This window comes from Carcharodon carcharias, chromosome 17 (genome assembly GCF_017639515.1).
Source record: "Carcharodon carcharias isolate sCarCar2 chromosome 17, sCarCar2.pri, whole genome shotgun sequence".
In the NCBI taxonomy this organism is placed as follows: domain Eukaryota; kingdom Metazoa; phylum Chordata; class Chondrichthyes; order Lamniformes; family Lamnidae; genus Carcharodon; species Carcharodon carcharias.
This window is the reverse complement of record NC_054483.1, coordinates 95200204-95216752: the sequence shown is the minus strand read 5'-3', so window position 1 is coordinate 95216752 and position 16549 is coordinate 95200204. Positions and strand designations below refer to the sequence as shown.

The window sequence follows — 16549 nt, the reverse complement described above, 5'->3', positions numbered from 1 at the left end:
TTTTACTTTTGCAACAGATGCCAGGCTGAGTGATCAGCTCTATCCAGCGAATGGGATGTAACTTCCAATTTCCTTGTCCGTTGCATGGTCCGCTGTGCTACTATGACATAGGATTGCTGTGCCTCTGGTAGGGACGAATCCGGGTTCCCGAACAGCTGATTCTCGGGTTTTTAGCTAGAAGTGAGCTTTTGCTTATAAGCAAAAATTTTAAATGGTATACGTGCCAGAGAATCATGTATTCTCCACTACACCCTGTGTCACTTGTACATTTTCATCACCTGATGCAAAATCCACCAGGAAAAGGATTAATTGAAAGAGGGAATGGGATGTTTTAGTGATCGTATTTCTCTTAGTAAATTTCTTAAATCATCCAAAATTGGCTACACTTGGCAGTTATTTCCCCCCCCCTTTACCTCCTTGGTGAATTAGGGCTGTATTTACACTATAACAGCAAGATTTCTACAAAATGAATTTGTTTCATAACGATGCTAAATGTGTACAAATATGCCATGGGTGTTGGTATGAAGAAGCTGTTTCGGCTTTGCAGTTTAATTTGGCTTTAAAAGTGCAACATTAATGACTAAATTGACTGAATATACCTTAAGAAATTGAGTTTTGAATGCGAAGTCACCACTTGCCTCTCAAGTAAATTATATAAAATCCATATCTCCTTTTTAATATTTAACTTTATTGGTGCTACAGAAAATAATTATCCCTGGCTGTAATTTTTAAATGAAGGATCACACTTGAAGTTTTTTGCAGTGATTCAAGCAGAAGGTCTGCCATTGCCTTACCAAGACATGGGCAATAAACGCAAACCTTGCTAGTGATGTCTGTTCCCAGCTGTTGTTCAAGTCTGCAAGAGTGACCCTTGGCTTTTGTTCACTTGCCATTTTAATTCTCTGACCCATTTCCACTCTGACCCCTCTTGTCCTTTGCCACCTCCTTTTATTTTAGTTCATGATATGTGGGCATCGCTGATAAGATCAGCATTTCTGGTCCATCCTTAATTGCCCTTTTAGTTGATGGTGAGCTGCCTACTTGAACCGTTACTAGCCAGTTGGTGTAGGAACACCCACAGTGCTTTGAGGGAAGGAGTTCCTGGACTTTGACCTAGTGACAGTAAGGAATCACAATATAGTTCCAAGTCAGGATGGTGTGTAATTTGGAGGGCAACTTGCAGATGGTGGTGTTCCCATGCATCTGCTGCCCTTATTCTCCTAGGTGGTAGAGGTTGGAAGGTGCTGCGCAAGGAACCTTGATGGTTTACTGCAGTGCATCTTTGTAAGGGGTACATACTGCAGATACAGTATGCTGGTGGTGAATAGGGTCCTAGCTGAGCAACTTGCTTTGTCCTGGATTGTGTCGAATTTCTTGTGTTGTTGGACCTGCACTCATCCAGGCATGTGGAGAGCATTCCATCACACTCCTGACTTGTGCCTTATGGATGATGGCCAGGTTAAAGGGAGTTGGGAAGTGAGTTACCTGCTGGAGATACCCTGGCCTCTGAGCTGCTCCTGCGGCCACAGTGTTAACATGGCTGATTCAGTAAGTTTCTGATCAGTGGTAACCTCCAGGATTTTGCTGGTGGAGGATTGTGATGGTAAGCCACTGAATATCTAGAGGTGGTGGCTAGATTTTCTTTTGTTAAAGACATTCGTTGCCCAGCACTTGTGTGGTGTGAACTTTTATCAGCGCAAGCCTGAATGTTGTCCAGGTCTTGCTTCATATGGAAACAGACTGCTTCATTATCTGAGGAATTAGCCCCTATCGTCAGTGAACTTCCCCACTTCTGACTTTTTATGATGAAGGGTAGGTCATTGGTGCAGTAGCTGATGATGCTAGGGCCTCGCACATTGTCCAGAGGAAATCCTGCAGTGATGCCCTGGAGCTGAGATGATTGGCCTCCAAAAAAAACAAAACTATCTTTATGCTAGCCACGATTCCAGCGAGTGGCAAGATTACCCCTGATTCCTGTTGACTTAAATTTTACTAGAGCTTCTTGATGTCACACTTGGTCAAATGCTTCCTTGTTGTCAAGGGCAGTCACTCATCTCCCTTTTAGAAATTCAACTTTTTGTCCATGTTTGGACTAAGAATGAAATGAGGCCTGGAGCTGAGTGGTCCTGGCAGAACCCAAACTGAGCATTAGGGAGCAGGTTATTCATGAGTAGGTACCACTTAGCAGCACTGTCAATGACAGTATTAAGGAGGCTGATTTATTTAATTAATTGGATTTAAATTTCCTTAGCTGCCATGGTGAGGTTTGAACTTATGTCTTCGGATCATTAGTCCCCTGGATTACTATCATAATGACATGACCGCTATGCTACTCTACCACATGAAGCTCGAGGAATAGGACCTCTCGTTTGATTAGGTACTTTACAACTGCCCAGACTCAACATCATGTTCCACAATTTCAGATTATAACCATTGCTTCCATTTTTTGTTTTGGACAGCAGGTGCTGTCAATAATGCTGCCATACCGTTTACACCTCATTGACTGATCTTTCATTTCTTTTATTTTCCCAGGTTACTGACCTGAAATGTTCACTTTAATTCTCCACAGATACTGCCTGATCTGCTGGCCATTTCCAATGTTTCCTGTTTATGTTGGATATTATGGGGATTTTTCCATGAGGGCCGAAAGTCTTTATATTTTGCCTGAGAAGTGAACCAGTAATGCCCAATATAACAATTAGCTTTTTTTTTTAAGAGAAAAAGATAAATAGTTTCAGAGGCATTATTTAATGGGATGTGGTTCCATAGTGCATGGCTCCATAGACTCATGGTCCACCTCTGGCACAAGGTGACCCTTCTTGGAGTTGTGGCACATCAGTGGGGGATTGTTCAACTGTGGGTGATGTTGCAGCCAAGCCTGATACTGTTCTGACTCGATGTCCACACTTGGGTGTTATCCAGCTGCTGTCAATGGGGTAATGGAACAGTTGTGAGAAACATTCTAATTTTTCCCCCTAGCCATTAGTGGTATGGTCACTTGGAGTGTCCCCTCTGCCACACGAGCAAAGATCAGCATTGACTGGCAATCAGACTGGCAATTGTAATTTGTAAAGTCAAGCTACACGTTGCCTTTATAAACTGAGTTATTGTGAGAGTTCCAGCTTGTGCTATCCAGTCAGATTCCTTCTATGTTAAGGGCTTTGAAAACACAAACTAGTTGCCATTTAAAATATTGCATTTGTGAACTATTTCTTTGTTGATATCAGCCTTTCATTATTATGCCAATGTTTTCCTTGATATTTGTCCCTGTTTCGTCAATAAAAGGCTTTCTTAGATCAAAGTATTTATTTGAAATTTAATACAAATTGTCTTTGAGGAACTGTATCCAATAACGTCTACGGATGATAGCACTTTCAATTTGAGATACTATTCATGACTTATATACATGGGTTTGTATTTCCACCAATAGTTTTTCTGCAGCAAAAGTACAGTAATTCAATATATTTACTGAACTGTCTCCCATTTGCAGCCTGCAGCCAACAAGAAACCTGAGAATGAATAATCCTGCAATCAAGAGAATAGTGACCAATGTTGTCAAATCTCCTGAGGATAAACGTGAATATCGTGGATTGGAACTCTCTAATGACGTCCGTGTATTACTCATTCATGATCCCACTACTGACAAGTCCTCTGCAGCTCTGGATGTTCACATTGGTATAAAGAGTTCATATCCTGTCTTAATATCAACTAAAGCATTAATAGTTCTTCTCTCTGCTTTTTTACCTTTGTTATATGTGAATTCTTTAGTAAACCTGTACCCCGTTCAGCAATTAAGTCATGTTTATGGTTATTATTGCTAGTTGGTTTTTAATTATTAACCCATTGGAGATTGATGGATTTTTGTTTGGAGCAGCTCAAAAAGAATGTGCATCCAGGTATACTTTTACCATACTCCTCAGACTGAGCCAGGCAAATGTGTTGTACTTTTACCTGTAATAGGCATGACACCCTTTAGAAAAGCGACAGAAAACTTCCAAATAAAGGTTATACATTGTGATCCTTTAATACAATATTAACTAGATAATCAAATTTGCCTGGATTTGAAGGCCTTCATATGTGATGCTGGGAATAATGAGTAAACCATTTTGAGTCTATTATAGCATTTGATAGGGCATATTCAACTAATAATTTAAATTAGCACAATTGTTTCTACCTTCAAAGTTGTTTTTCCCAGTTTTCTTCCCCTGTAGATGCAAACTCTAATTTATTAGATATTCTTCTGGTAACATGTTGTCTGTCACCCAGCCTTGGTTGAGCTGCAGTTTCCCCCAGTTAAACTGTGGAGAAAACGATGCTATTATCTTTGCCCTGCCAAAAACTGTGCCTTTGTCAATGATTTCCCTCCCTGGTCACTTTCTCAGGTTGAAGAAGGCTGTTTGCAACCTCTGTGCCCTACCTAACCCTGAGCTGTGCTTTGGTCCATATCTTCCATCGCAATGATGGCTAACTTCTAGATTTGCAGAAGCAATGCATACCTCAGACTCTTCCTCAGCCAACATGCTGTTGAACTAGTTATCCTGGCCTTTTTCCACATCCACACCTGGCTTGTTCAAATGCTGGCCAGCCTTTCATCATCCATACAAAAATAGCTGGAAAAACTCAGCAGGTCTGACAGCATCTGTGGAGAGGAAGACAGAGTTAACGTTTTGAGTCTGTATGACTGCTCATCAGAACTAAAGAGAAATAGAAATATGGTGAAATATAAGCTATTTAAGGGTGGGGGGAAGAGACACCAGGTGGAGCTAGATAGAGGGCCAGTGATAGGTGGAGGCAGAGGAGAGATTGCCAAAGATGTCATAAACAAAGGTCAAAGGGGTGTTAATGGTGACATTAAGTGTAGAAAACAGGATGAGCAAGTGACAGATGCCTTCGGTCTGTCCGCAAGCATGACCCAGACCTTCCTGTCACTTGCCATTTCAACACACCACCCTGCTGTCATGCCAACATGTCCGGCCTTGGCTTGCTGCAATGTTCCAGTGAAGCTCAACACAAACTGGAGGAACAGCACCTCATCTCCCGATTAGGCACTTTACAGCCTCCCGGACTTAACATTGAGTTCAACAACTTCAGATCATGAACTCTCTCCTCCATCCTCACCCCCTTTTTTGATACCCTTTTTTCTTTAATATACATATACATATAGTTTTCTTTTCCCACCTATTTCTATTAATTTTAAATATTTATTTCCATCCACTGTTTTATCTCCAGCTTTTAGCCTATTTCAATCCTTTCCCCCTACCCCGCCCCAACCAAGGCCATCTGTCACTTGCTCATCCTGCTTTCTACCCTTAATGTCACCATTAGCACAGCCTTTAGCTAATATCACCACAGTTAACACCCCTTTGACCTTTGCTTATGAAATCTTTGACAATCTCTCCTTTTCCTCCACCTATCACTGGCCCTCTATCCAGCTCCACCTGTCCCACCCCCCTTAAACAGTTTATGTTTCACCTCACTTCTATTTTTCTTTAGTTCTGATGAAGAGTCGTATGGGCTTGAAACATTAACTCTGTCTTCCTCTCCGCAGATGCTGTCAGAGCTGCTGAGTTTTTCCAGCTATTTTTGTTTTTGTTTTAGATTTCCAGCATCTGCAGCATTTTGCTTTTATATTATTGCATTCATCATCCATGCTCTGCAGACTTCAATTGATCCAAAACTTTGCTCTTCATATCCAGTCTGTACCAAGTCCTGCTCACTATCACACCTGTCCTTGTTGACCTTCATGGGTTTCAGTTCCCCAAACACAATTCAAACTTCTTTTACTGCCTTCGTTCTCCTCCCTTATTTCTGTAACCATCCCTAGTCCAAGAACTTTCCATTCTTCAACTTTGGCCTCTCGTGCATTCTTGTCTCCTTTGTCCCACCATTGGTGGCTATGTTTTTTAACTGTCTAGACACCACATTCTGCATTTCCCTGCTTGAATATGCAACATATTTTTATATAATTGTATTTCTACTTGCCTTCCTTAGTAAATTAGTAAGAATCTCTTCCTGAACAAAAATGAGTACTTTCCACTAGGGCTGGAGTATTTCCAGTTTTTAATTACCATATTCTTTGGATCTTAAATCCTTTTCATTTATCTCATTTAATAATCATCCTGTCTCTTTAACACCATTTTAGCTAATTAAATGTGGCAACTTTGTTACAAAACGCACTTACAGGCTCTTTAATATCACGAGCCAGTAACAATGAGTAGGTTTCTGGTTGTTTTCTGTCTGGTCTCCCCTTTCCCTTGTTCGCTGTGTTAGACAGTCACTTCCTTGTTTCCTGGAGCTGTATTTGCTGAGTTTCTCTCTTCTGATTCGCATTTCTCCCTTCATGTGACCTCTCTTGTCTGTTGCTTTGCACCAACCGCTGTCTCAACTTCCTGACAAGAAGCTAAGAAAAGATACCTGTAATGCTGCATGGAAAGAAAATACTTTGTTGCTTGCCAAAAAAACCTGCATTGTTTTTGTAACAAATTCCTTCTGTCTGTCTTCCTTGCTGAATAAACATTCCGTTGTAAAATGATTATACAAAATAGAACAGCAAGGTGTTTTGCTCTAAAAGATTTAGAGCCTAATCCTGCCTGTATACATGGACTTTCGGACCTGGGTACAGGAGAGCAGTCCAGAGGCCAGCTATAACACATCCTGACAATGACTGAAATCAGGTGGCAACTTTTCTAATTCCTTGCAATAGATGGTTGAATTAAATAATTCTCCTTTTTGATTAATGTATTTCCACCCATATGATTGTCGAGGAGATTGAGCTGAATTTGAAATTGGCTTAATTTCATCATTTGAGATTCTTAACATGTTGCACCTCCAGTGATGGGATTTGGATGTGCACCTGTCCTTCACCAGTGTTCCTAATTTCACATGTTTTGCATTGCTTGATTTTAAGCAAAACACAAAAACACCCAGTGATGTCTTGTGCATCACCTGGCAGCCAGTTCAGAGTGGAGGCCATAGAATAGATCAGTTGGGAAGGTAAAGGTGTACGAATGCCTGAAGAAAGACCAAGTAAAGATTTCTCCTCTTCTCACGCCCCCACCACCTTAGCCAAAATAAAGGAAACTAGAAACTAATTTGGAAGATTAAATTGAAGAAAAGTGTTCTTGTGTTTAATAAATTAAATAATGTTGACTGAAATCAATGTAATACTTATCTTGTCCTCTTTGGGATGCAATAGAAATACACTAATGCTGAATAATTGTTTAGAAGTTATTTAGATTACACTTGGTATCAGTGTGATAAATAACAGCTGAGGTCTGAGATCTAAATGTAGGTAATAGGATAAAGCAAATCAAAAGATTGGTGAATATTCTGATAAAACTTTTGGTATTTAACAGTCTATTTTGAAATGTAACCACTGAATATTTGCTTAGCAAACATGCAATTATTAGATGGGGCTAGTTGTTTTGGTGAATGCTCTATTGGATAGTTTTCCTAAAACATATCTTTCTTTTTGGGAGGAGTGGTGGCAAATTATACTCAGGATATCATGAGCAGAGCCTATTAAACTTAATTTTTAAGAAACATTTGCCAATGTTTTCATTAAATTCATTATCCAGCTGATTTAATTTGATTTTTTTTTGTACTCCACAAAAATTTTTGAACCAAATGAAGTCACCTATACAACTCAAATTGCTGCAAATCAGCAATTCGTGTCTAGTAATTTTTAAAAATGTAATTGTACAATTTTTGTTTTGAAAAACAAGCCCCTTTTTTTTTGTAAGTGAGACAGCTTTTGGCTCAATGACATTGTTCGGCATGTGTGTTTTCTATTATGCTTTTTAAAAAAGATACTCATCCATCACTTATTGGTTTCTGAATGGCATAAGGAAAATGTTCAGGATTAAGCACAAAATTCAGTTGACCCTGCAGTTTTAAATTTTCTCCTTTTTATTGGTTTTCAGGCTCCTTGGCAGATCCCAAAGATATACCTGGACTTGCCCACTTTTGTGAACATATGCTTTTCCTAGGGACTGAGAAGTATCCAAAGGAGAATGAGTACAGTCAGTTCCTCAGTGAACATGCTGGGAGTTCAAATGCATTCACCAGTGGAGAACACACCAACTATTATTTTGATGTATCAAATGAACATTTAGAGGGTGCCCTGAACCGGTAAATAATGACAATATAGTTAAGTTTCCCTACTTCCTGTGTGCTTGCCTACCCACCCGCAATCATGTGCTATCTTCATTATTGCTATATCCTTGCCAAGTTCTTGTCTCACGACATAACCGTAACCACCTCCCCTCACCCTTAGGTGAATGACCCAACTATGGTGCTACACTTTGTTGGTTGAGAAATGGAACAGCTGATTTCAGTGTATTTAGATGGGGAAGTTTACCTGTTGGCAAATGGATGTATATGTTTTGTATTCATGTTTTGATAAGGTTTGAATAATTCGTATAATTGTAATTTAACACTTTTTTTTGCAGAGGGAATTTGTACACTGAAGTTTTGTTTCTCCTTTCTCTCTCCCTCTCTCTTGATCTTGGCCTGCAATTAACTTTCTGTGCTGCAATTTAAAATGTGGGGAAGCTTGACAGAGGATGATCTCTGTAGTGCATTATAGCTTGCTTGGTATAATTTTTACATTTATTAAGTTTGATTTGTGATGTAAATCTGGATTTAGTATCAAACATACTATATTGTGGTGAGAACCATTTTGTCCTTCTTGTCCAATGTCAAATCAAGCATTTTCTGATCAGATTACCACCTTTTTCACAGACCATAGCCTATAGAACATTAATGAATATGGATCCTAAATGGATCAGTAATTAACCTTCATATTTTCCATTCAGATGGAACCTTATAGACCTTGTAGGACTCCTACATCCAAGCCTATGGTCCAGATTTTCATCTTTGAAGCAGGCATCATGAATTGGGTCATTTCCCAATATCGTGATCCAGCCTCTTGCCCGGTAGTGCCTGCCCATGTTATTTTCATGGTGGGAAGGCAGGGGCGGACTATAGCCTGAGGGGCTGCCTCCGGAAGTAGGCCCAAGGCAGGGGGATGCTGAGCTGGGCTTTTAACATCTCTTCACTGGGACATTGGCCTAATTCTCTACATGAGTGTTAGGGAGCCTAGCCCTTGCTTGGCCATCCCTCCCTCCTGGTATCCACTATGGACAGAACTCATAAACCCTATAATAACATAGGAAGTATTTGAGATGCTTATAAAACTATCAAACAAACAGCCATTCAAAAACCTTAATCTTGCTAACTACTTATGAACTATTGATCAAAACAAAACTCAGTCCTCTTGACAACTGTGTCAACATCCCCTGCTAAGCTGAATCTGTTAGTTGGGTTTGGAGCTTAGTCAAGTATTCATAATGAGATTCAATTGCACGGCTGTATAAACAAAGCCTCAACCTAGAGCTGAATACATCAAACCCTTTCTAGTAATGGATAATCAGTTCCACTGACTCAAAGGCTCCACAGATGGCTGCACTGTCAATCAAAGAAAAGGGTCACTCACAGGGTCCAAATGACACATTAAAATCTAAATCTCAATACTGTTGAATAAAAAAGAGCACTTTATGCGATGGAGAAAGTACTTTAATGCATGTGAACACTTTCATAATTCTGAACAATTTAATGGTCACTCTGTTAAAATTGTCTTTTACTTAATCATACACCATTGCATTGACATGTGAGGTTGTCAACGCCTTTCGAACCTGCCTGTCAAAAAGTTCCCAACTCCAGACTAGGGTTTCCCCATGGTTCACAATTCCTCTGAGGTGCCATGAACCACGTAACTTACTTAAACAGGCCTAACTAGAAGTCTAAAATGCCCACCCCTGTAATAGATAGGCAAGGACAGGATTGCAGCTTGGAGGCTCACTTCCTGCGCCCTTAAAAATCCCATATGATGGTAGGAGGGGTAGGAATCTTGGAATGGGGTCCCACCCGCAATCTTTAAATCCTGGCTCTTCTGTCCTGACATGGATAGAAGCATGAAAATCTGACCCTTTGTTTTTATTTTTGGGTCGTTGCCATCAATGAATTGTATGTGTTCATCTCATTAATCTAAGATCTGGTGGTAAGACATTGTTCGAACTCAATGTAATTCTTATCTTCTTTCCCACCCATGCTCTCAACCAGTGACATACAGTACACATGTATTATCTACGATACTTCTTATAAATAGTTTCAATATTGACATTTTGATACCTAATGTACAATGGAGTTCTATTTAAAACAGCTATAGTGGGATGTGGATGTAATTGTACTTTTTTTTCAAATCTAGGTTTGCCCAGTTTTTCCTCTGTCCTTTGTTTGATGCCAGCTGTAAAGACAGAGAAGTCAATGCTGTCGACTCAGAGCATGAGAAAAATCTAATGAATGATGCTTGGAGACTATTCCAGCTGGAGAAATCTACAGGCAACCCAGAACACCGATTTAGTTCATTTGGAACAGGTTAGTATTTAGTACTGGTTGTGATGAAAGGTCATAGAGAAACAGTTAGTGTGTTAGGTCTATCTACAGATGCTGCCAGACCTGCTGAGTATTACCAGCATTTTCTGTTTTTATTTCAGATTTCCAGCATTTGCATTATTTTGCTTCTGTATTTGTATTAACTGATCTCTGCTGTGGTGTTGACATCCATGTCACTGCTTGAAAATTAAGTATAAACCAGTGTTCCACCCCCAGGCATTCTTCAAAGATTAGTGCATGAAATATTCATGTCTGGGTGAGGGCAATATATGGCTCGGATGCGATGCCTTCTAGATGCATAGTATGCTAAAGTTCACTAACACAGGTGAAGAATGGCTGCTGGAAGGTTTGCAGATGCATTTTCAAAACTCATGTTTTGTGCAGAGATAGTCACATTGTCCTATTAAATTTAACACATCTCCTGTTTTTTGATTACTTAGGAAGCAGGCACATGTTCAGTATGTTATTAACTTGACACATTAGAACTGGAAACCCATTTGGAATTGGATGTTTACGTTGATATATTCATATTTCCTGGATGAACAAAATAATTGCTGTTACTCAAAGTTTTCCATTCCAAGCTCTAAACTATTCATAGATATAAAAACAAAAAAATGCGGATGCTGGAAATCCAAAACAAAAACAGAATTACCTGGAAAAACTCAGCAGGTCTGGCAGCATCGGCGGAGAAGAAAAGAGTTGACGCTTCGAGTCCTCATGACCCTTCAACAGAACTCAACGTCAACTCTTCTCCGCCGATGCTGCCAGACCTGCTGAGTTTTTCCAGGTAATTCTGTTTTTGTTCTAAACTATTCAAATGGTTTTCAAGCTTGTGCTTTGTGTTTAAGTAGACCTATTGATTGCATCTAAAAATGCTGTTCCTATTTGTGAAATGTTCACACTAATAGGCTAACAAAGTAATTTTGTTCAAAATATTATGCTTGCATTTGGATATTTTTAATTTATCTAGGGTAGTTAGGATCCTAGAAACTTAACACTTTCTTTATACAGTCTTTCAAATTACCACTTAGTTACTATATCAGTAATCTGCTGAGCACAGCAAAGCAGATATGTTTTTTGTGATTTACTTGAATTGTTACAACTAGTAACATCTGAACTGCAGGATACTTGACCTCAAAGTTATTGATATTTTTATGAGGACCTAAATGTGGAAACCCAGAGTTGATCTCTGTTTTTGTGTTATAACTTGAAATTTGAGCATAGCATATGACTCCTAAAACTATGCATTATACACTTCAGAGTGGTTTTCTAAATTGGTTTCATTAACTGTTTTTAACATTTTGATTAAAGTACCTGAGTGGCTCTGGAAATATTCTATTAACCACAAACACTGGTGGATTGGTACAGAATAATATGTAATCGGATCTGCTTTCCGTGCAGCATGGATCAGTCTTATTAGCTCAGCTACTGCAAAACAAAACTCTTAAGCATTTTAGCCTTTGCACTTCAGAACCACATTTTGCTGCTCACATTTGAAAGTTCACCAAGCTGTTGTTGTATTTCAATTTAATTGACTTAACTGTAGTTTGGATCAAAATTAATGACGACTCATTTCTAGTCTTCACCATATGCTCATCAGCCTGTGCCTTAGACCTAATGGTGTGTGTTTTCAAGTTGCCTCTGCCCTTGACTCCAACTGATTTTGTAATTGTCATTTCTCTCTCCTTGGAAAAGGAGGAAGAAATCAACTTTAAAATGTACAAGGCTTTCGATCAGTGCCCTTTTTCTTCTAGTGAGTTTTTATGCGATGGATTATTTTAAAATAACACAAACACCTGCAAACTCTTAACTCAGCTGTTTAAGGTTGGTGTGATCTGATTTAATTCAGAGTAGCTTCTGTGCTGACAAAACTCTGTATTTAAAAAGGGTTTACAAGATTTTAAAGAAACCTGTGTAAGTCAAGAAAATAATGAATAAATGAGTCATTACATTTAAGAACAAATGCGAAAACTGGGGGTAAAAAACAGTTGAAGCATTGTGTGACCATATGTACAATAAGTATATGTTGTTGTACCTTGACTTCAGAAAATAGTGTCCTTTGAAGAATGTCTTAGCATTACTTTTTAGATAAATCCCTCTTACAAATATACTCTATAGTAGAGCATTATGGCTTCTCCTTCGTTAAAATAACCACCACCATTTCTTTTGGTAAGAAATTTAATTTAAAACATCGGGCAAAAGAAATAGTGATTACTTCTTGACAAAACTCACCTTAGTCAGCAAGATATCAGGTGAATGCAAAATTAACCTGAACAGTTGCTGAATGATTTATCGGTTGTCTTGATTTTACTTGCGTGTGCATAGAGAATTTGAGTGCATTGAACAAGCCTTAAGAGAAAACGTGTGTATCTGAATGACTATTTTCCAGAATATCGAACTATCCTATGGTTGTGATTTAAAAACACCAAGATTTGTTTGAGAAAATCAGAAGTGGTTATATAAATTGGAGCATCAAAAATTAATTTAGACGCTACAAGATCGTAGAAGAAAGAATGTCTGTGCAGTTTCTCTGAAACTAGTAGTTTGCTTAATTTTTTTCTGCCTGAACTAAGTGTTAGCAGCATTTTTTTGTTTATGTTGCATTCATTATTTTGTTTGCTTTAAGCTATTTAAAAGGTTAGGATCATTGTAGTACAGAGGGAGACTATTCAGCCTGTTGAGTCTGTGCAAGAGCAATTTAGCTAGCCCCACTTCATGCCCTTTCCCTATATCCCTGTAATTTTATTCCCTTCAGGTACTTATTCAATTCCCTTTTGAAAGCCACATTTGAACCTGCCTGCTGTATCTCCTGAGGCAGTGCATTCTAGATCGTAATTGCTCATTGAATTAGCTTTTCCTTGTGTCACTTTTTTGGTTCTTTTAGCCTATCGCCCTAAATCCTGGGTTCTCTGTTTCTCAAGCCTTCAGCCGATGGGAACAATTTTTCCCTTTCTATTGTCTAAACCCTTCATGAATACCACCTCTATTAAATATCCCTTCAACCTTCTCCCAAGAAGTCCAGCTTCTCTGATCTGTGCATGTAACTGATGTCCCTCACCTTTTGAATCATTCTTGTGAATTTATTTCTGCAGCCTCTCTCAAGCCTTCACATTCATCATAAAAAGTGAAATGCCAGAATAGGTCACAATACTCCAGTTGAGTTTTATAAATGTTTACCATAGCTTCCTTGCTTTTGAATCTGCCTCTATTTATAAGGCTGAGGAATCCGTAGGCCTCATTTAACCACTTTTTCTCAACCTGCCCTACCACCTTCAGTGCACATAAACCTCCAGGTCCCTCTGTTCCTGCATCCCCTTTAGAATTGTACCCTTTATATTTCCTATTCTTATACATTTCACTGCATACTTTGCATTATATTTCTTCTGTCATGTGTCTGCTTATTTCACCAGCCTGTCAGCGTTCACTTCAATGCTACGTCTATCCTCCTGTCAGTTCACAATACTTTCAAGTTTTGGTATCTGCAAATTTTGAAATAGTACCTGTACACCCAAGTCTAAATCATTAATGTATGTCAAGAAAAACAGTGGTCCTAGTACCAATCTCTGAACTCCCAATGCATACTTTCCTCCTGCAGGAAAAACAACCATTCACTGCTATGCTGTTTCCTGTCACTCAGTTAACTTTGTATCTGTGTTGCTGTTGCACCTTTTCACTCCATGGGCTTCAACTTTGCTGACAAGCCTACGATGTGATACTTTTATCAAACAATATTTTCAAAGTCCAGCACATCACATCAACTACATTACTGTAATTGACCCTCTTGGTTGCCTGGTCACAAACTCAATCAAGTTAGTTAAAGACAATTTATGTCTAACAAATATATGCTGGCTTTCCTTAATTAATGCACACTTGTCCAAATGACTGGTTTTCTCTGAAATGGTGCCACCAGGACTTTTATGTCCACCTGAAAGGGCAGATGAAATCTCGGTTTAACATTTAATCTGAAAGATGGCACCTCCAACAGTGCAGCACCAGCTCAGTTGGAATATTTTCATTTCACAGAACAAAGAATGTTTTGCTATCATAGACTGTCACACAATTTTAGTAAAAAAAACTAGATGTGTTTTTTGTTTATTGGATGTGAGCATCTATCATTTGTTGCCATCCTAATTGCCCTGGAGTTGCTTTCTGAACCACTGCAGTCCATGTGGTGTAGGTACACCCACAGTGTAGCCAGAGAAGGAGTTCCAAGTTTTAGACCCAGGGACAGTGAAAGGTCAATAATGTCGTTCCAGGTCAGATGGTGTGTGGCTCAGGGGACTTTGCAAGTTGGGGTGTTCCCATGCATCTGCTGCTCTTATCTTTGTAAGTGGTAGAGGTGACTGATTTGACAGTTGCTATTGAAGGAGCCTTGGCAAATTGCTGCAGTGCATCTTGTAAATGATACTCACTGCACTGTTGTTGGAGGGAGTGATTGTTTAAGGTGGTGGGTGGGGTGCCAGTCAAGTAGGCTGCTTTGTCCTGGATGGTGCCAAACCTCTTGCGTTGTTGGAGCTGCAATTAGTAAGCAAGAGGAGAATATTCCATTACACTCCTGACTTGTGCCTTGTAGATGGCAGAGAGGCTTTGGAATAAGGAGGTGAGTGTTTATCACAGAATCCCTAGCATCCAACCTGTTCCTGTAGCCACAGTCTTTGAATGGCAGCTTCAGTTAGCAGTAACCACCAGGATGTTGGTGGGGGATTCAATGATGACAATGCCATTGAATGTCAAAGGGTTAGAAGATTTCTAGTTGCATGGTAAAAAGCTCTGATGACGAATCATATGGACTTGAAAAGTTAACTTGTTTCTGTCACCACAGATGCTGCCAGACCTGAGTTTTTCCAGCATTTTCTGTTTTTATTTCAGATTTCCAGCATCCTTAGTATTTTGCTTTTATCTGGTTGAAGATTGGCATCTGTGATGCTGGAGATCTCAGGAGGAGGCCGAGATGAATCATCTACTCGGCACCCCTGGCTGAAGATGACGGCAAATGCTTCAGCCTTGTCTTTTGTTCTGACATGCTGGACTCTGCCATCCTCGAAGATGGGGATGTTTGTGAAGCTTCCTGCTCTGGTTTGTTGAATTGGCCACCATCATTCACAACTGGATATGGGGGAGCATCAGTTTTTTTTTATCTGATCTGTTGGTTGTGGCTTTGCTTTGCTCTATCTATTTTTTAGTGCTTCCACTGTTTAGCATGCTGGCAGTCCCATGTTGTAGCTTCACCAAGTTGCCACTTCATTTGTAGGTATCCTTAGTGTTGCTGCTAGTATGCTTGCCCTACACTCCTCATTTAAACCAGGGTTAATCCCTGGCTTGAAGGTAATGGTAGAGCGAGGGATATGCTGGGCCATGCAGTTACAGATTGTCGTTGAATACAGTTCCTCTGTTGGTCCACACCACCAATGGATGCCCAGTTTTGAGCTGTTGGTTAAATCCCACTTAGCACAGCTGTAGTGCCATACAAAATGATGGAAGGTATCCTTAGCGTGAAGATGGGACTTGGTCTCTACAAGGACTGTGTTGGTGGTCACTCCTATAGTACTATCATGGACAGATGCACCTGGAACAGGTAGATAGAAACATAGAAAATAGGAGCAGGAGTAGGCCATTCAGCCCTTTGAGCCTGCTCTGCCATTCAGCATGATCATCGTTGATCATCCAACTCAATAGGCTGCTCCCGCTTTCCCCCACTTATCCTTTGATCCCTTTCGTCCCGAGAGCTATATCTGATTCCTTCTTGAAAACAGTGTTTTGGCCTCAATTACTTTGTGGTAGCAAATTCCACAGGCTCACCACTCTCTGGGGTGAAGAAATTTTTCCTCATCTCCATCCTAAATGGCCTACCTTGTAGCTTTAGAGTGTGACCTTTCGTTCTGGACTCCCCCACCGTCGTGAACATCCTTCCTGCATCTACTCTGTTTAGTCCTGTTAAATTTTTGTTTCAATGAGACCCCCCACCCCCCTCAGCCCAGCCTATTATTCTGAACTCCAGTGAATATAATCCTAACCAACTCAATCTCTCCTCATATGTCAGTCCTGCTATCCCAGGAATCAGTCTGGTAAACCTTCACTGCACTCCCTCTAGAGC

General features: G+C 39.8%; 1 protein-coding gene across 7 annotated transcripts in view; it reads left to right on the top strand.

The window, feature by feature from the left end:
- Positions 1 to 16549, top strand: part of ide (insulin-degrading enzyme) — a 133205-nt gene that overhangs the window by 2075 nt on the left and 114581 nt on the right. For 5 of the 7 annotated variants that reach the window (XM_041209437.1, XM_041209436.1, XM_041209435.1 and 2 more), the window contains exons 2-4: positions 3491 to 3675; positions 7923 to 8130; positions 10268 to 10437. In XM_041209437.1, the coding sequence (XP_041065371.1) occupies positions 3516 to 3675; positions 7923 to 8130; positions 10268 to 10437 (538 nt within the window). In that variant the 5' untranslated portion in view covers positions 3491 to 3515. Of the gene's footprint in view, positions 1 to 2359; positions 2378 to 3490; positions 3676 to 7922; positions 8131 to 10267; positions 10438 to 16549 lie in introns of those variants that run through there. The other 2 variants (XM_041209438.1, XM_041209440.1) reach the window with 2 other exon arrangements.